At 39.6% G+C, this 19,420-nt stretch overlaps 3 protein-coding genes, 1 long non-coding RNA gene and 1 pseudogene across 5 annotated transcripts in view; 2 read left to right on the plus strand and 3 right to left on the minus strand.

The window, feature by feature from the left end:
* Window positions 1-2,140: 2,140 nt before the first annotated feature.
* On the minus strand, window positions 2,141-5,361 carry LOC146459134 (uncharacterized). The gene is made up of 2 exons (XM_085089772.1): window positions 3,045-5,361; window positions 2,141-2,781 (listed from the first exon to the last, which is right to left on the minus strand). The coding sequence occupies exon 1, from the start codon at window positions 4,519-4,521 to the stop codon at window positions 3,046-3,048; it is 1,476 nt and encodes a 491-aa protein (XP_084945898.1). The 5' UTR covers window positions 4,522-5,361; the 3' UTR covers window positions 2,141-2,781; window position 3,045.
* A 989-nt stretch (window positions 5,362-6,350) lies between these two features.
* On the plus strand, window positions 6,351-14,402 carry LOC146459135 (uncharacterized). Its single transcript, XM_085090068.1, has 3 exons — window positions 6,351-7,543; window positions 11,751-11,829; window positions 12,809-14,402. Exons 2-3 carry the CDS (start codon window positions 11,760-11,762, stop codon window positions 13,075-13,077), a joined length of 339 nt encoding a protein of 112 aa, XP_084946194.1. The 5' UTR covers window positions 6,351-7,543; window positions 11,751-11,759; the 3' UTR covers window positions 13,078-14,402.
* Window positions 8,489-11,606, plus strand: LOC146459136 (uncharacterized; annotated as a pseudogene). Its single transcript, XR_014858077.1, has 2 exons — window positions 8,489-9,237; window positions 9,508-11,606. The product of XR_014858077.1 is annotated as an uncharacterized LOC146459136 (transcript).
* Window positions 13,423-18,122, minus strand: LOC146459137 (uncharacterized). The gene is made up of 4 exons (XM_085090067.1): window positions 18,025-18,122; window positions 16,559-16,621; window positions 15,353-15,630; window positions 13,423-14,560 (listed from the first exon to the last, which is right to left on the minus strand). Exons 1-4 carry the CDS (start codon window positions 18,029-18,031, stop codon window positions 14,459-14,461), a joined length of 450 nt encoding a protein of 149 aa, XP_084946193.1. The 5' UTR covers window positions 18,032-18,122; the 3' UTR covers window positions 13,423-14,458.
* The window catches only part of LOC146459138 (uncharacterized), an 84,453-nt gene continuing 78,455 nt past the window's right edge, over window positions 13,423-19,420 (minus strand). The window contains exon 2 of the long non-coding RNA XR_014858083.1: window positions 13,423-14,245. This is a non-coding gene — a long non-coding RNA (uncharacterized LOC146459138). The remainder of the gene's footprint in view (window positions 14,246-19,420) is intronic.

Consider the following 19,420-nt stretch of genomic DNA (forward strand, 5'->3'; position numbering starts at 1 on the left):
CGGATTGGCGAGTTTTTGTGGTTTGCGGGAACAAATATTTGCGGTTCGAGATGACTACAATTTTTGCTGGGAACTTATTTTTGCGATGCTCTGCTCAAGCAGCAGAGCATTTAAGTGGAAGAAACCTTAATATCTTTAACTTTCATTGTATGGTATGCTGAGTCACAGTTCACTCTACTTACATATTAGAGACATATCACTGTAATACCTTACTGCGTAAAGGGGCTGAGCGACAACAGAACAAAAAGCCTACCTGGCCTACTATGCACAACCAAACACTATATTATTTTATAAGAAAGCAGTATGAATGTTTGAATTACCGTAGCTGAAACGTTTCTAGGCATACAGAGGGACTTTCGAGTGAAAGATGTAGCAAGTATACAACTTTGAGACCTAACTGGGAGCGGGCTGCTAAAATGCAAAACTTTGCCCTAATGTAATGAGGCAGACTCAGCCGATGATAATAACACTCTTGTTCAGCTGAAGTTTCAAGAGTTGAAATAACTGCTGTGCAGGCCGCCGCAGAAGCGCTAGTAGAGCATGGTTAGTCTGTTTAAGTCGAATGTACATCGCCCCAGTGGCGCAGATCTATCAAAAGTGGAGTTTTTAATTTGACTGAAGGGAGTTAATTTTTGCGGCGTTTTATTTCGCCGGTGTTTATTTCTGCGGGAACTAATTTTTGCGGATCGAGGTCAATCCGCAAAATCCGCAAAAATTAGAACCCGCAAAATTTTCATGCTACACGGTAGTAGATTTATACGAAAACAATTAGATTATTCGCTCTCGATTTCTATGCGTGATAGCTGATTCGGGCGCTTTCACGCGATGGAAATCTCGGGCTCATAATCTAATTGTTAAATAGAGTAAAACCTGGTTTCCATTGCAAACGATATAGCACAATCGCAGATCGAAAATAATCGTGTGCTCATTTGGAAACAACCTTCTGCCTCAGGTAAATTAAGGCATGGGCCCCCAATTTATCACTCAAAAAGTGAAGGGGGTGATCTATCTCAGAACACTTTGGCAGTAGAAGGTTGAAAATTTGCCAGATACATATATTGACAAGTTGTGTCGATTTGGTGTTTTTTAATTATGTAAATGTTGTCACGTGACTTTGCACGGCCACAATTCACTAAAAATAATGAAAGCAAAAATGGCACCACTTTTCGTTGTGAGATATTTAACCTGATTGGTACAAGACAACTTGCAATAAATGCAGCTACAAAACTGTGCCTGGAACCTGTTGAAATACACGGATGTTTCGATTAGTACCCAGTCCCCCAAGGCAATTATCCTCCAACGTTAGGCCTTTGCTTAGAAAAATCTTAAGAAAGCTAAGCAAAGAAATGATATATTAGACGCCCTTAACATTATTAAAATGATAAATAAATTAAGGACTCAAGAAAAAGTGTTGCTATTTTAAGATAAAGCTTTTTCAGCCGATGGAAGTCACGTGACTTAATTTGCATAATTTAAAAGTACCAAATTACCGCAAATTAATAATGTATGTATCTGTCAAATTTTCATCTGTCTACATCAAAAGTGTTTAGAGATAGACAGTCCCGCACTTTTTGCGAGAACAATTTTGGGCCCATGTCTAAATTCACGCGAATCGTGATCTCATAAGATAGAACCATATTCTTTTTAAATTGCGATCGTGCGATCACATGGAGATCAATCAGGGCAGGAGAAGGTTGGGCGATGAAACTAAATAAAATAACAAATAAATGGGAATTTCAGTGGCACATCCACAGAGTGGCTATTCGTCCACTGTTTACAGGTCGAATTGGAATTTGGAAATGTTGGTTTTTGAGCAGGGACGAGAACCAACAACAAACTCAACCCAGCTATGGCGCCAACTCCGGGAATCGAACCCGGGCCACATTGATGGGAGGCGAGTGCTCTCACCACTGCGCCATCCCTGCTCCCCCAACTGAGATCAATGTTTTGCGATCGTCCGATCGAAACTCATTTCGAACTCATCTCTTAATAATTCATCATCATCATCATCATCATCATCATCATCATCATCATCATCATCATCATCATCATCATCATCATCTCTTTACTTAGGATGGCTTCGTGAATATGGCTCCAGGCTTAAATTGCCTGAATAAAACAACAAAGCATGACGAAAATATTAAGTTTAGTTATTTTTAATCCATTTAATGGCCTTCTTCTACAAAAAGAGTTCGTCCTTGGACACTTTCCTATTATTTAATTCTATTTTATTCATTTAAGTCCATAATGGTTACAAGTAATTTTCTATTGTTCATGCTGCTCACCATCAAAAAGAATACTACCGCCATGTTTAACTGCTGACGCATCAAAGAAGCCTGGAAACGAGGAATCCAATGTACGGAAAAAGATAGCGACTGGTACATTTACCCATAATTCTTAGCGGACGAAAACCCTAAAAACGCTCATAAAAACGCATAGGAAAGTTCTTAAAACTTCAAAACTAGCGTACACAAAATTGTTAGTACAGGGACGAATTTCGCAGAAAATATGGCTTTCTATGTGCTTATTGGCTGTATAAGGTTCGCAAGGTGTTGTGGTAAAATGCATCGCCGCCGTCTTTTTTCCATACGGTGGATTATCGACTTTGTGGCTACTCGCAATCTGTAAAGATTAAAGTCGTTATTTAAGTTATTTATCTGCGTAAAAAAAGAATCACCCTGACTAAAGTATGTCAAATATTTTAAGTCACGTGAATCGTTTTGATCCCCTTATTATGTTATCTATCTTTCATCCCACTGCAACCGTGCGTCTTTCTAGCATCTGTAAAACAAAAAAAGAAATCATCATTAATTGCGTTCCCTTTATTTAGTAAGTGAACTTTATTTAGCTTGTTTACAATTGTTGAGCACAAAGAAGGAATCTGATTCCATATACAGTATAATCGTCCAAGCCATTATCCAGGCTTCTGTGACTCGTGTGTACGGAAGAGCATGGGTTCGACTGCAGACCAAGACCGAACTGAAATCCCCCTCCCCCCTCCTCACCCATACTCACACCACCCTGCTTGGTATCAATCATCTTACCTTATATCTTCAATACCGTGATCCTATGATTCTCTCTCTCAGCAATAGCAATCCTACCATCGGGCATCAGGGCAAGACCGTACGGGAACCAGCACTCGTTTAGGGCGGTGCCATGTTTGCCGTGTTCCCTCAGGGAGTTTCCATCCCTGGAATACACTCTGACTTTATGATTCTGGTAATCGGCTCCAAACACCTCTCCTCGTGCAGGATCAAACAGCATGTACCGCAAAAATGTGCCACTTGGACCAAACATGGACAGGAAATTCCCTTCAGCATCAAACACCTGGATCCTCTTCATTGCCGAATCCGCTACATAGATTTTTCCGTTTTCATCACAGCTAACATTGTCAATGGTCTGAAAGTCGCCTTCGTTGCGGCCGAGTTTACCAAACTTGCAGATAACCTTCCCGTCAGAGCTAAAGATGTGAACGCACAAGCCCGAAATATCCCCGGCAATTATTCGGCCGTCGGGATCAGTTGTAAGATGCGCGAATCTGGGTATGACTTCAAACGCATCCCCCTCTGAGTGTGGCGCGACACGCAGAAGCTGGTTTCCTTCGTAATCAAAGATCTGAATCCTACTCGTCGCTCCCTCGCCTTCATCCGCGACTAGGATACCGCCATCTTTGGTGAGACAGAAGTCCTTCATGCCATTCACCTTTCCCTCTCCTCTCTTTAGCAGACATTTTAAGAATTTCCCCTTGGCGTCAAATAACTGGATTCTTTGTATCGTGACCACATCTCCCATTCCGATAACATGCTCTTCAAGCACAAGGAAATGGCCATCTTGATCTATAGCAACTTTCTCTGGATAGCTTATCTGCCCATCAGCCATGCCATAATCACCAAAGCACCAAATCTCTGGGGGCTTGTACTCAGGCTCTTCACCAGGTAGGGCCTCTGCGGGGATATCAAATTCTGGCCAATCGCCGATCTCTTTCTTCAGACTTAGTATGTAGCTCTTAGCTGCAGCATCAATGGCCTTCACTTGGGCTAGCAAGCCGGGGTTATTTTTTTCTTTAATTGCAGAATATACTCCGCCAACTCCGTGTAGTTTTCGCATCAGGTAACGAAAGTAATTGGCTACCACCCCGGGATCATCGTAGTGAATGAACGCAGCTTCAAGCAGAGCAATTTTGCAGGCTACGACTCTTTCGTCCGTCGAGTTGTCGCTATCCTCCAACACAAATTTCCCCGTCTGCTGTTTTAGCCAAAACTTGGCTTTGTTGAAGGTGTCTTCATTGGCGCTTACGTATTTCAGCGAGATCAGCCTGTCTCGAAGGTTTAGAGCTGCAGAGCCGAGGAAACTGCGAAAGGCTTTCTCTTCGATCTTGCGAATCTCCATGAGAATCTGCTCTTTTAGCCATCTATACGTAGCATCGTTTTCTTCAACGATTTCTTTAACTTTGTCCCATTGGTCGCTAACAAAGAGCTGAAAAGCCAGCTTAAACCAGGACTTCAGTGACCTCTCAGACATGCTATAGCTAGTGAGCTTTGATGATACAAAAAGTGAAACGGTTTCGTTGCGTGCGGTTGTGGTTAAATATAAACAATTATGATCGTATCGAATATTATTTTTCAGTTTTTTGTTTTCTTTTCTTGAATATGTAATGAGTCAATATAATGATCAACCTGAAACAGCTGGTCAAACTGAAAGCAACAAATGAGCATTCAGCTCGCTTTCCTCGTGAATATTAAACCGTGTAAGAAATACAGGTGGCAAAATCAAGCGGTGTCCCCTCCTTCTAAGTCTTCTTATTCTTTCAATTCAATCTTTGGTCGGTCAATTTAAGAGCACAAAAACAGCAACGGACCGTGCGATGAAAGTCCTTAACTGAAGATGACTTCCGCTCAGGTTGTCGAAACGTCAGTCAATGAAACCTCAAACAGTCCTTCTCTGGACTACAATCACCCGGATGATCACCCACCCGGATGATCAATTTACGTGCTTATGACATGACTTCTGGGTTCAAACCATTTACAGAAAGTCCTTCTTTAAGGTACACCATTAAATCATGTTTCTTTATCATCATCTGCTTATCTCCACTGTATGAATTTGGTTAGTCGAACCATGGAAAATTGTTTTCCTATCCGGTGTGGACAATTCCCTTCCTGGGCCCGCCCGGTTTCTCAAAAGTCCCCCTAACTTACCGGGCCAAAAATGGCCTGAACTGGCTATTTTGCGTGCACAATGTTCCTAAAAACGTTCAATCATTTTCGGTTTTGAAAGTCCGTAATTACGTTAGCCTTTCAGATCCCATTGTGTCATGTAAAGCAATGGCAAGTTTGTATGAAAAATTGACATCAATCAATAAAACTATGAAGAAGATTTGAATACGGGGGTAACAAACCACTTTTCTGGAGAGACCCCCCCCCCCCCTCTTCTCACCCCCGACCCCTACTCCGTAAGCTTTTTTATACTTCATTAAAAGTATGGGGCCATTGTTAATAGGTTCTCAAGTAAATTTTTTTGTTTAATTTTAGATCGAATTTTAACGCCATACAAACTCATATTTCGCTTTGGAATTGGTTGCCTGTGGTTTCAGAGTACACGTACGAATTGCTCTTGAAGCATTAGTAACATGGCCTACCATTAGAGAGATTTAGAATGAGTACATATGTAGATGAGTATAGTGCAAACTAATTCTGGCCTTTTCCGGGTGATAACGCAAAACCACTCAATTTTACTGAGAAAATGAAAAAAGCGAGCGGCACATGTAGAATAATTTGGTCACGTGGTCATTTCTCCCGTCTGCGTATACGTAACTCTAAATCGCTCTATTTTCCCAGTGTTCATAGCGCGTGCCTGCTGGTGGCCAATCTCAGATTCTACGAAAGCAAGCAATGGAAAGATTAAAGGCCCGTTTAAAACGGTTTCAACATTTGCCCAACATTCGTTCAACAAAAGTTGAACGGATGTTGGGCAAATGTTGGATGAACGGAGTGTTCAAACGGTTTCAACGCCATTCGACATTTTCAAAAACAAAGGAAATGTTGAAGCGATGTTGAATGAAACTTTAAACCAATTTAAATTTGATTCAACACACTTTCAACAATATGTTGAACGACCTGTTCAAACGCCCCCGACATTTGGTTCAACAAAGTGCTGAGCGCCTGTTGAAGGAAATGCTGACACCGTTTAAACGGGTCTTTGAGGCCAAATGTCGGGGGCGTTTGAACAGGTCATTCAACATTGTTGAAATTGTAAAGTGTTGGGAGCTTGTTGAAAGCGTGTTGACTCAAATTTAAATTAGTTTAAATTTTCAGTCAACATTGATTCAACTTTTCCTTTGCTCTCGAAAATGTTTAATGGCGTTGTAACCGTTTGAACACTCCGTTCAACATTTGTCCAACATTTGCCCAATTAACAACCGTTCAACTTTTGTTGAACGAATGTTGGTCAAATGTTGGCCTTAAGTTGCCTTTCTTTAGTAAGATGCCTGTTGTTTAGTGTGCGAAATAATTGTAACTGAATGATAAACGTTTTTCGCTCTTGATCTTTACATAGTATTGACCCTGCATTGATCAAATGATGTTTTCTCCTGGTATGAACTCAGTCAAAGCAGCTGTTCAGTTCAAGACTGTGTCCATGGAGACCGTCTTTCACTCAGAGAATGTGAAAATTGATTCAGTTTTCTAGATTACAATAAGAGTGTTAACCTAAGCTAACTCGAAAAATTATCTTTTTGATCTCGAAGTGAATCCAACGCAGATGTCTGTCTGGAAATGACCCCACTCCTCATTTTCAATCGTTTTTGTTGGAACGTCGGTATTTCGTACTAAATTCATGCTTGTGTTAATACTTTGAGTCACAAATGCCGTTAACTGAATTGATTTGAATAACAAAAAGTTACTTATTTCCATCTCTTTCTTGACAGAAAGGTGCTTTGTAATTACGTTATTTATCTCGTTGCTTTGTTTTTGCTGGGCGTTATGAAAAATATTTGGAAAATTGATTAGACAAAGGAGGGTATTTTGTTTCTGTTCCCCTTGAATAAGTCGAAGAGTATTTTCCAATTTTAGCTGATCGTAGCAGCAGATGATTGTCGTTTGTCGGCGCATAAAAATAGAAGTTAAGTCACAGAGGAGAAAAATCTTATTGTTCCTGTACACCAACATGGCCGCCATAACGTCACATGCAAACCATCAATTGCTGGTAAAATACAGTTAAGCCAAAGTGGTGCAGTTGTCATCCAACAAACCAGACGCTATTGACCAAATTCACTTCAAGTGTGGGTGCTTATGTCCCTGATGAAACAAAGTAAATTGGACTGATAGAAAACTAAGTTATTTTCCACCTCGATCTGTTTTAATTTTCTTAATTTCTTTTGTGGCGGCGAAGAACAAAGCCAAAGGGCGTACAATGATCGCAGGCATGTAAATATCTTTGGGAGAAGCATGAAAACACACCTAATAAAGATCAATCAAGGAGAGGAAGACAACATTGAGAAGAGACCACATCAATTCAATACTGGAAAGAGTACTATTTCAGTAGAGAGGTAAGCACGGATGCGATCGGCCTAGCTGCAATCAAATCTACATTTCCAGGGCAAAGGGGATATATCGAGAACAACCGCTTATTGAAGGAGTAGAGGAGAAGGGCCTTCACAATTCTTAGACTGAAGTATTACAGCAATCTATTTTTACCAGTTGGTTTTTAAATCAGGACGACCCTTTTTAATCTGAAAACGTCATAAATGATCTTTTAATTTTTTTTCTAGGTTTCTTAGTCAGCATCCTATTTCAGGCCTTATTTCTGTTTTTTCGTCGTTTCAGTGACGGCTTGTGAGAAAATTCATCCCTTTCGAAAAAGGCGAAAACGCTAAAAGGAGAGCTAAGGAGCAGGCTCTTATAGGCGAATCCAATATAAAATTCTGAGCAAGCACGGCTTAATTCGGTACATGGCGAATGTAGAAGTACGCAGGAAAATGAGAATGTAATTGACTAATTACACAATATTAGACTGTAAAATGTTCACATATTCACTCAATTATTTGTACCAAGGCTTTCCTGGCTGTAAAATAATTCTGTTAAGGATGTTGTACTAATCCCGTTTCGAGATTTAAAAGCCATGAAACACACGTACACCTCGAAAAGAAAACATCCCGTGGAATGGCGTACGATGATTCTACTCCGTTCGAGAAGTGGTCATGTTATCACGCCCTGCTAGCATCCGGGAAGACGTAGGTTCGATATGATTCCTGCTCGAGACAACATGTTTTTCTGTTCATGTGAGGTGTGTGTCGAAATTCAAATTACACAGTATATGTTAGACTGTGAAAATTTCATCTATTCGTTTATTTAAATATCATTTCCTTTAGAGCAAATGGTTTGACAAAATTTAGCAATTCTATTAAGTGGGGAGCCACCACCCAATGCCATTAGTAGCTATTAATTTACATAGCTGATATATATTCCTAATTCCTCCACAACTCAATTTTAAGGCGGGGTTTTACCTGAATTTGGCCAAAAAAATAGATATTTTGTTTTCATCCAAAGTTGTACCCTTAACCACTTAACGTTACACTGGGGGGTGTTTTAGGGCAATATTTTTAATATTTTTATGTGCACAAAACATTTTTTAGAAACAGGTATTCTCATCTGCTCTCGTTGTCATGGCAACCATTGTTGTTATTTTTTATTTTCCTCTTGTTTACGACTTCGTAGACACCTAAAAAAGCTCTGAAAACGTACCCAGTCTTTTCTGTGACTCTTACATGAAGCATCTATAAGAAACGGGAGAAGAGAGACCCTGGAAACGAGTTGAGCTTTCGAGTAAAATCGAGTGTGGAGAAAATAGAGAAAATATTGGTGTTTAAAATGGTTGGAACTAGGAAACGAAGCTCTTACAGAAAGAAACGGAAAGGCAAAGGATTTGGTGGATCACGCAGAAGTGTAAAATCGTCCAAAGAAGCCCCTGTAAAAGATAGTGAATTGAACGATCGATCAAGACCTGGCACTTCAGCGACCAAACTCGAGACATCCGATGTGTCGGATTCCTCCGAGGATAGTGGTCAAAGCGATCAACCGCTTAGTTCCTCTCGAAAAAAAATGAAACTTTATATTTCTACGGATGAATCATCGGGAAGTTCTGATGACGACAACGAAACAGAAGTAGATACTGTTGGATACAGGCTCATCGATTTAAAGAATTTATCATCAGCGCTCTGTACAGTACACAAATGCAAAGAAGGTGGGTTTACAATTTACAAAGCATGAGATTATATCAAAGTTGAGGCTGTAAATTTTACATTTCACTGATCCTATACTGTATTTAATGTGATTCCTGGCTTAGGAAATTACAAGTCTGTCATCAAAGTGCAGTGTTTTATGCTTAATTATACACCGATGATGAAGCTTCATAATTTTCAATTTTCACTTGATATTAATATCATTTCTTTATTGCCTTTATTCAAGTAATGGTTCTTTCTCTTACATGTTTCTCGTTATATGTTGATTTCAGCAAACCTAACTTTAGAAGAAAGAGCCTCAAGTCGAGCAGGACTGATGTCTAACCTGTCACTCAACTGTAGTGCCTGTAAAGAAAGCAGCCAACTGCTGACATCAGGAAACATCGCCAAAAGGGGAAAGTCCTATGATGTGAATAGAAGGGCTGTTTATCACTCCTTAGAATCAGGCACAGGATACGAAGGCCTTGCTTCCTTCTGTGGGGTGATGAACATGCCCTGTATTTCCACAAGGGCTTATAACAAACAGGTTGACAACATTCTTGAACTGAAGTTCTGGAGGATGAGGCAAGGGAAGAACTAAAAAGTGCAGGGCAAAGGCTTCGGCAACTAATACTGCAAGAAGATGACCAACTGGAGAACACCGCAACTATGGATGCTGCTGTCAGCTTTGATGGAACATGGGCCAAGAGAGGCTTTACTTCCTTAACAGGAGTGGTTTTTGCAATTTCTGTGGACTCTGGTGAGGTTTTGGATTACCATGTATTATCCAAAGCTTGCCAAAAGTGTGCTTACAAACAATCTCAGTGTGAAGGTGATGATGAAGCATTTGAAGAATGGAGAAGGGAGCATGAGGCATCTGGGGAGTGTGACATCAATTTTACAGGAAGTTCACCAGCTATGGAAGCTGAAGGAGCTGCTGTGCTATGGAAGAGGTCAATTGAGCTTCACAACATCCGTTACAAATGGATGGTATCAGATGGTGATAGCAAAGCATTTAATACTGTAGAGGATGTTTATGGTGACTGTAAAGTCATAAAGATGGACTGTGTTGGTCATGTCCAGAAGAGGATGGGCAAACACCTACTAAATCTGAAGGCTAGGACTAAAGGTAAACTGGAGGATGGTAAGCCAATAGGAGGGCGTGGTAGGCTTACTGAAGTGAAAATTAAACAGCTTCAGAAGTACTATGGGTTGGCTATTCGCCAAAACACTCTATCAAAGGCAAATCCCTCAGATAGAGAAGTTGATGTGGCAGTTTATTCCATGAAAAAGAACATTATTGCCATTCTTAACCACAGTGTTCAATCAGGAGATCCTGCCAAACAACATCGCTTCTGTCCTCCTGGGGAAAGTTCTTGGTGTAAGTGGCAGCAAGATTCAGCAACAGGCACATCCACCTACAATGCTGCTGACTGTTTGCCTGAAGTCTTTCTTGAAGTCTTGCGACCCACATTTATGACTTTAAGTGACACCAAGCTTCTAGAAAGATGTGTTCGTGGGACAACTCAAAATCCAAATGAGTGCATCAACTCTATGGTTTGGGTTCGATGCCCAAAACATAAACATCATGGGGCTAAAGCAATCCGTTGTGCTGCAGCATCTGCAGTGTGTCATTTTCACAGAGGAGCAGAGAGCAGGAAAAGGATAATGGATAAACTTTCTATTCCTGGTGGTGAACACACCAGCCATGCTTTTGGCCTCAAAGACAGGAAGCGGTTACGAAAGGCAGATTTGCAAGCTACTGCTAAGGAGAAGAGACGGCGACAGGGTCTTCAACTTGTGCGCACGCGGCGGGAGGAAGCCCTTCGTGAGATGGAAGGCGTGACTTATGCATCTGGAGGCTTTTAGATGCTACCCTAGTGTTCTGGGAACCAAATTGTATTCAAATTTTACTCATTACTGTTGAAACTTTATGACAATTGCTATTTATTTTGATTGCTAAACTTTGAGGCTGTTTTTCTCAAAATGCCGATTTTGGTCTTTGAGAAAAGATATCTCAGGAAGGATTTAAGCTTTTGAACTGAAATTTTCAGGATTACTAGTTCTTAATGAGTTGATTGGGATGAATGAAGGAATTGCCCTTAACATTTTTAGAAGAGAAATTGTTGGAAAAAAAATTTTATGGTTTTGATTGCGCAACTTTAGATGAGTGTCAATGACTAGCATTTTGAAATTTTGGAAATTCCTTCATTCATCCCAGCTAGCAATCTGTTTGCTTTACAATTATAGAAAAAAAACTTTTTCCCCTTGAAATTAACTTTAGAAATCTTTTCTCAAGTACATATAGGTCAAGCGCAGCATGTGGTACACTTAAGAGACCAGTGTCAAATTACAATTGGTAATAGTGCCATAAAACATACATATTTGAAATCTACAAGCAACACGCTTTCCAGTGATATATAGTTTGTCAGGGTTTTGTTTAAATCTAGGCTTGGTACAATTGTTACAAAAAAGGGCATTTTTCAGGTAAAATTTTAACGTGGTTCTTGTCTGACAACCTTTTATTATTTTGTAGGAATATACCATGAAGCTCTCATTTGTTATTTTTCTGTTCGTTCTCACGGCTGCGGTCACCGCACGGCACAAAAAGAAAGGTAACAAGACATTTTCTCTAGTACAAATATCTATTTAAGGTGGCTGGCACCGGTTTTCATTACTTTCCAGCACGTATGCTTTGACGGATCAACACCATCACGCTTTACCAGTTGATACAACAATAGTGATACCAACGAAATGCGTTAATATTGGTGAACAAGTTATGGTTAATTTCTGAACATAATGTGTTACCGTAGCAACAGTATACCTGTTAAAAAACGAGCTCAGTGACCCCCATATTTCTTATTATGGAACTATGATCAGCATGTTTAGCTACAATTCTTTGCAAAGTTTAATAAAATTCTATCAGACGGGTTCACAGCCAACTTAATTTTTTTTTATTGCTTAAAGCTGGTCAACAGTATGTTACATTTACTCTAAAGGGGGCAATTTACCTAAATTTGAATGAAATTTAAAGGAGTTTTAAGAAGGGATAGAAGAAAGAAAATGATTTTTGGAACACCAACAGAGAGTTGATACCCACGCAAGAGCACCCCAGGTTGCTAGTGGACTAACTTGGTATCTGTCTATTAATTATTAACCACAAATTCTAATTTTAAAACTTAGCTAAATCTTTCTTATTTCTCTTAATTTAACCAATCCTTCTGAAAAAATCTACTCCTCCCAAATATATCCAAAAATCACCCAAAAATTTACAAAATACCCCACAACACAGAGTCACTGGATAATGATAGGGTTTTTGGACTGCTTGAAACGTGAATGAGATATTTCCATTAAAGCCGTGTCATTTAAGCTTGATTTTGTATTATGTATTTATATTTATATCTTGTATTTGTATCTTGTAATATTTTATTATGCCTATGTTCAATAAAGTTATTAGTATCCTGAAAAAAAAAATTAAAGCCGTGTCAAGTGGCGGAAAAATGGCGTTTAGGTGAATTGCCCCCTTAATGCCAAGAAGGGTTGACTGAGTAGGCCCTGGAGACGAACTAACGAGTATTTTATTTTTATGTCCAGTCCCCAAAAGTTGCATGACGTGCATGGCATTTGACTCCGCGGAGACCTGTGCACAAGACAGCAAAAACACTCTCAAAATGTGTGGATCAAAGACAACACGGTGCGTGGCTTATGAGCAGGAGGACGAGAACGGCTACTTCTTTACTCGCGGCTGCACTGATGAAGACACCTTTAAAAACATGAAGAAGGATTGCCGCAAGGGAGGAAAATTGGCAGGCAAATGTAGCGTGGGATTCTGCAGGAAGACTGGCTGCAAGGCCGAAGTTTAGATTGAAGCTAGCAGGGGTTTAAATGATGGCACGTATATCGAGTCTATCTTTCTTTTTTTGTCACATTTTTTGTCACATTCGAAGATACTAGCACACTGTGTGCTTGTCTGAAATTCGAACTGAAATAAAGTGTGTACATTGGGGAGTTAAAACGAGTGTTTTGTTTTATCAACAGAGTAGATAAGGAAGTTTGGCCACCATAAATAGATTCGCGTACTGACGCTTCGAGCATTAGCCCTTTGTCAGAGCGAATCAAGGAATATTTTGGCTTGCTTGTTGTTTTGTATGAGCTACGCTATCAGCGGGAAAATGGCAACGTGGAAAACAAGAATAAACTATTAAGTCTAATGAAAAGCGTTCTCAGGTTTGCCATTTAATTCGCCACCTTTGATGGTTTTTAGACCTGAAGCCCCTCTGTTAGCTGGAAAACAAACTTAACTGAGTAGGCGAAGTAAGCGATGTAACTGAAATTAAGAGCTCCGACATGACTGCGTTCAACAGTAGTACGAGAAATGTCCTTCTTCAGCCACATAAGGAATTTCTCGATAGTGTTGCCTTCGTCCCAGCTTAATGAGTTAGGTCTGCCTACGTTATGCAATGTGGTAAGCTAAAAACTGGTTATAAAAGCTACAGTTTTATAAGAGAACAATTCAGCTAGTAACGATTAACTTGCAAATTAAACAGGGACAGAAATTTGAGTCACTTAAAGAAACTGCGACGGCAACGACAAAGATAACGTCACTTGAAAATATAAGTTCAGGTAAATAGTCTATTTTACAATGGTGTGCTAAGTGACCTGGCCTTGGATTGTAAGCAAGGCTGGGGTGACCTTTTTTAATTCAAACTTCATTGCTTTTTATATGTAGGTCATGCTGTTCTTGTGCTTACTAGTTTGTATTTACATATGAAAAGCAGTGAGGTTTGTATCATAACAAGGTCACCCCAGCCTCGCTTCCAATCCAAGGCCAGGCCACTAAGCACACAATTGTAGAATGGCCTATTGTACCACTTCGTGCTTATTCCAATTCGTTCAACTTGTTCAGTGTGGCCGAACTATCCAGTAACAGAACAAGTGGGAACAGCCTTCAAGATGAGACAAAGGAAAAATGAAAAATTCACCGTCATGTGCTCACGTTCTCCACAAAACCTTGAATTTGGCCATTTCACCCTGTTGTTTTGCAAAGGACGGCGAAGAAATGTATCAGAACTTAAAACGTTGTTTGGCTGAGTTAAGTTCGGCGAACAAATGAAAACCAAAATTTATGATGACCATGCAGGGCCTTTGATTTTCTCATTAGATTCTATTGTTTTGTGACGTTCTGGTTGCCGTCGCCATGGTAGCTTCTTTTAAAACTCTCTAATAAATGATGTATTGTATCATTTATCCGCTGACATATCCAGATCCAGATCCAGCATTTTTATCGCCATCACGGTCAGCCCATTCAGGGCAGTTGTCTGTTCCTAGGAGAATGTCTCGCAGGTGCTGAAATGAGAACAATCAGTTTACTAAAAAGTTTACTAAGGGACTGGTAAAAAAAGTATGAGGGGTGAGGTGAAGCATTTGGAAATATAGTGGATAAAACACACATGGCCCACCCTATGAGTAGCTAAAAATTGAACGACCCACCACTTACCAAGGCCTCAATAACTGATGACCCACCCCCTTTTTGCTCCGGCCCACCTCCCATACCTTTTAAACAGTCTTTAATTAATCCTCATTTCACAGACATATCAATTTCCTATGGAAAAATAGGTAACGGTTCGAAACAACGAGAAAATTTGAGAGCATTTCTGTATTACGGCGCTCTTGATACCACAATCACAACAATTCAGTACAAATCCGCTTCATTGGTTATTTTCAGTTGGGTCAGAAAACACAATATAATTTCAACCAGCCAGCTTTGTATCCTCTGAAGGACTGAGGTATATAAAATACAAATATACTTGAACTGCGCCGAAGGAATTAATAAAATGAAACCATCGAGTTCTGTATACGTAAGCAACTTCAGCAGCTGCGAAAAGAAAGCGTGAAGGCAAAAAAAAAAAAAGCAGAAAGGAGCAAGAAATAAAAGTTAAAAAAAAGAACAGGATTGAACGGGATTCGAACCCATGACGTCTGCGATGCCGGTGGAGGTCATGGGTTCGAATCCCGTTCAAGCCTGACTTTTCTTCAGGCTTCCTTTTCGCCGTTGCTTTGGTCGCGTACATTACTGCGATGTTCTTCCATTTCTTAATAAAAGTGGAGTATTATACATACAGCTTCAATTCTACTTACTTTTCCATTATTCTTCAACCGCATCGTTTTACAGACCCTGTTGGGGTTGTGTTGGTTGCCTCCATTAGACATTCTGGGCTGCAATGCTGTGTTCAGAAGTTCACAGTTGTTACTTTTTCCGGATTTTTGTCGGTGAAAAATGTATCTGTCGCACAAATGAAACCTTAAACAGTTGTCAGCACACTGGATCTCAGTCCACACAGATTGTATTTCGATCACGTGACCTGTACACTGGTTATCTTCTTCGTTGTCGTCGAAGTCGCATTCATCGGTTCGAGCTAAAAACAGAATATTTTGAACAAATAATAATAATAATAACTTTATTTCTAGAGCGCTTTTATCCTATGTTCAAGGCGTTTTACATGCAGTCATGTAAACAACATAAAAGCCCATGAACTTTATAGTTGAATTGGACAACCTAACTTAGGCCCCGTTTATATGGAGAAAAGTGGTCACGAGAAAGAGGGTCACCCTCCCAGCCGAGTCAACTTCAGCGAACGTTTATATGAGAAAAAAGTTGACCCCTTTGCCCGAGTCAACAGCGCTCGCACATGCTCTGATTGTGTCGCCTTGACGAAGTTGACCCGGCTGGGCGAACAAAAGAGTTTATATGGAGAAAAGTTGGCCCGGCTAGGAGGGTGACCCTACCATCGAAAAAGGGTGACTCTGCTAGGTGGGTTACCCTTCCAGCCGAGCCAACTTTTTGTTTCTCATTTAAACGGTTCGCCAACTTTTGTAACGAAATGTGGGAAAAGTTGGCTCGCCCAGGGTAGCTCGGGTAGGCGAGTGACCCTTCTACCCGGGACAACTTTTCTCCATATAAACGGCGCCTTAATACGGTCATTATCATTATCATTAGGTACTTGGACCTTTGGATTCTCGTACGACACTGTACGAGTTTATCCAATAAACAGTGCGCGCGCATGAAGCAGTGTCATTTTGGCGGGAAAACGATATAGCCTTCGTCATTTTACTACGACTCTTTGTGAGAACGGCGTACGGGCGAAAACAAATTCTCGGAATGTAGATAATCTCGTCTTTTCAAAAATAAAATCAGTTTATTTTTCTCAAAATTTGGTCCTCGGCTCTGTTGCTTTAAAATCTTGTCAGAAATAAAATAATTTCTTTGATTGAAGTCCACCAAAAAGAAACTTTAACCAACTCTTATTAATTACCGCGGTAAATAACGAACCCAACTTGACTCACCTCTGTCTACGCTCAAATGCAATAAACACAAGGCGAGTACAGCGATGAAACTGGTCCAAAGAGCTGTTGAAAATAGAACAATTCGGCAGTCTAAAGCACCACACTGATCTAAGGCGATTAACATGTGTATAAGCGTTAATAGGGCCACACTAAATAGCACTTTCGTGATCAATCTCGTACCCAATGCAGAGCCCACGGGGTCTTTGGCCAGCAGTTGGTCGCCACGAGAGACTTTGGGGACTTCGAAAGAAAATTATTATTATTATTATTATTATTATTATTATTATTATTATTTTTTTGTTTTTTTGATTGGCTGCCTCGTAACAGCTTGCAGAAAAATTCCAGTGCCTTAGAGTCTCTTCTGGTGACCAACCGCTGGCCAAAGAGCCCGAGTGTACGAGATTGGGGCCCACTAGCCCTGTAAAGGAACTTAAGTAAATAAAATGTGCTTATTCATATGAAAAATTAAAACCCATGTTGTTTTATATTAAGAAGGGAGGGAGGGTTAAAATTTTCAGTTGAATTATAAAATAGGTCAATTTTTTGTTCGTCTCTATTTTAAACGCTTTTATTGTCAAAAATTATGGTAAAATATAAAAGAAAAACTCTCAGTTTTCTATGATGTGTTATGGTGTCATTGATTCGTTGTCATGAAACTGGAAATTTGGCCAATCACTAATCTGGGTCCGTGTAGAATTGAAAAAACGGGGATTCTATTTACAATTAGAAGTCTATTGAATTTGGCTTTTATAAATTTTTAAGAGTTCTCTTTGAAAGTATTTACTGAAAAAGTGTAAGGTTCTTCCAACGGTACGTATGTCTACCAACCACTTTGGGCTAACACGCCATCTTAAGTGCAGGGGTGGGGTGGGTTGGGGTGCAGAACAGGAAATCTGAACATTCCTGTTTCTTTTTTTCTACGTTTAAACGATCGCACATCGCAGCAATCGTACATCGTAACGATCGCATATCGTTTTGGATAAATACTTTCATATGTAAGCCTCGCGTACACTCCATAGCTTTCCCTTTCCCCTCCTTTGTCAAAAAAATTACTGCTGGTCATGCAGGTGGTATTTGTCGACAGGAAGTCAATAGCATTCCACAATTTATTGCTTGTTGTCACGAAGATGTCAGAAATATGAAAATATCGCTTCTTGGCAACGTCAGGCCGCTTAAGTTTACTTATGGTTTGTGCATGTTGTATATGATCGTTCGGAAGATATATTAATGAAACGACGTAAGCTGTTTTAAATAATTACACTTCTAGAGTAAAATATTTAAACAGGTTATTCTAACTTTTGGAACGGATAAAATTCTGAAGTGAGATGATTCAACGGGGAAATTCTTCGCCAGTTTTTTCGTGTATTTCTGCCTGCTTTTAAGTGTATAACGTTGAGTTTTCCATAAATGTAAACTTGTCCATATTTGGGGGAAGGGGTGGGGTGAAAAAATGGCAATATACTTACAGCACATGATGTCGTTTTCTCTACTAAAGCAGTTCGTGAACAGACCAAAGCGGCTGGGACAGTGGTGAACTTAACGTCTGCTTGACGTAGTAACTCTTTTAACATTCTAAAAACTTCATTTATTATTTAACAGTTTTGCGTGCGACACGACAGCTTGTCACTTGTTTTTTTATAAATTTATTCTATTAATTGCTGCGCTCCAAACAAACCAGCTCGCAAAACGAATACCAATTAATAACATTGCTTGTTTGATCCTCTAATTTAACATAAGCGCTTAGGTTCGACACCATATTTTTTTGTGAAAAGTTTCTTTTATCGGCTTTACATGTTTAAAAGTATACGGGGTATATTTTATGTTCAGTGAGCAATGAACCACTGTAAAATGATCGGGATTTTAGCATACATTTATTTGCTAAATTTGAGTGGACATTGTCTCGAATGTCACACTTTTAACTTCGAGTATAAAAGAACCCGCAAAACGAGATTTGCTATTAAATTGAAACAAAAATCATCTGATTGGTGAGAAATAATAAGAGCCTAGGAAACAGGGTCACCTGGCAACGAGAATATTAAGTGAAAATGTAGTTGTCTCCTATGTTCCTAGTCTCCCTCGCAGCCGCACGTTCTGTCGCGCGTGACGTGACACAGAACGGATGCGAGGAAGACTACTGTGTTCCAGATCATTTTGTATTATTAATACCATTTTAGAGGCATATTTCCGTCAGCTAATACAGATTAATCTGTTCGGATGCTTTAGCCGAAAATATAAGGAACAGAAAGTTTTTGGAAATGGAATCTTATTCAGGTCCAATTTTACGAGCTCTTTGTTGGCTTTACGAAAATTCTAGCCACCTTTTTATTTTATTTTTTTATTTTGTTTATTTATTTATTTTTATTTTTATTTTTATTTTTTTTGCTTTATTGACAATACAAAAATAAATTTACAGATAGAGGCATTTTACCAAGAAAAAAAGGAAAAAACAAAAAGAAGTACAGCCGATGTATAGCCTTCCACCTTAACTTATTTCATATTCTTAAGACGGTGTTTATACTCAACCTTTCTGAAGCCAGCACACCTTATTCGCATTTTTATCGAGATATTTTCTCCTCCGTAAACAAAAGAAATTAGTTTTCAGTTTCCAGTATTAGGAAGTGTTTTTGAGCGGACATTTTGCCGTAGAAAACTTTAAATTTTCTTTAAAACTTAATCCGAAATTTCTGATGGTATTAAGACCTTCAGAGCAGACATTCAGTATAAATAGTCTGTTGGTTGCCCGCTGAGGAAACTTGATATAAATGAATATTATTAAGGACAGGTGGTAAAACGGTTAGGTGGGAATTGACATGCGCAGACTGTCCCTTCCCTATCCCTCCCCCCCTTATCCTGATCTTTACT

Source organism: Pavona decussata, unplaced genomic scaffold (genome assembly GCF_977016875.1).
Source record: "Pavona decussata unplaced genomic scaffold, jaPavDecu1.1 SCAFFOLD_223, whole genome shotgun sequence".
In the NCBI taxonomy this organism is placed as follows: domain Eukaryota; kingdom Metazoa; phylum Cnidaria; class Anthozoa; order Scleractinia; family Agariciidae; genus Pavona; species Pavona decussata.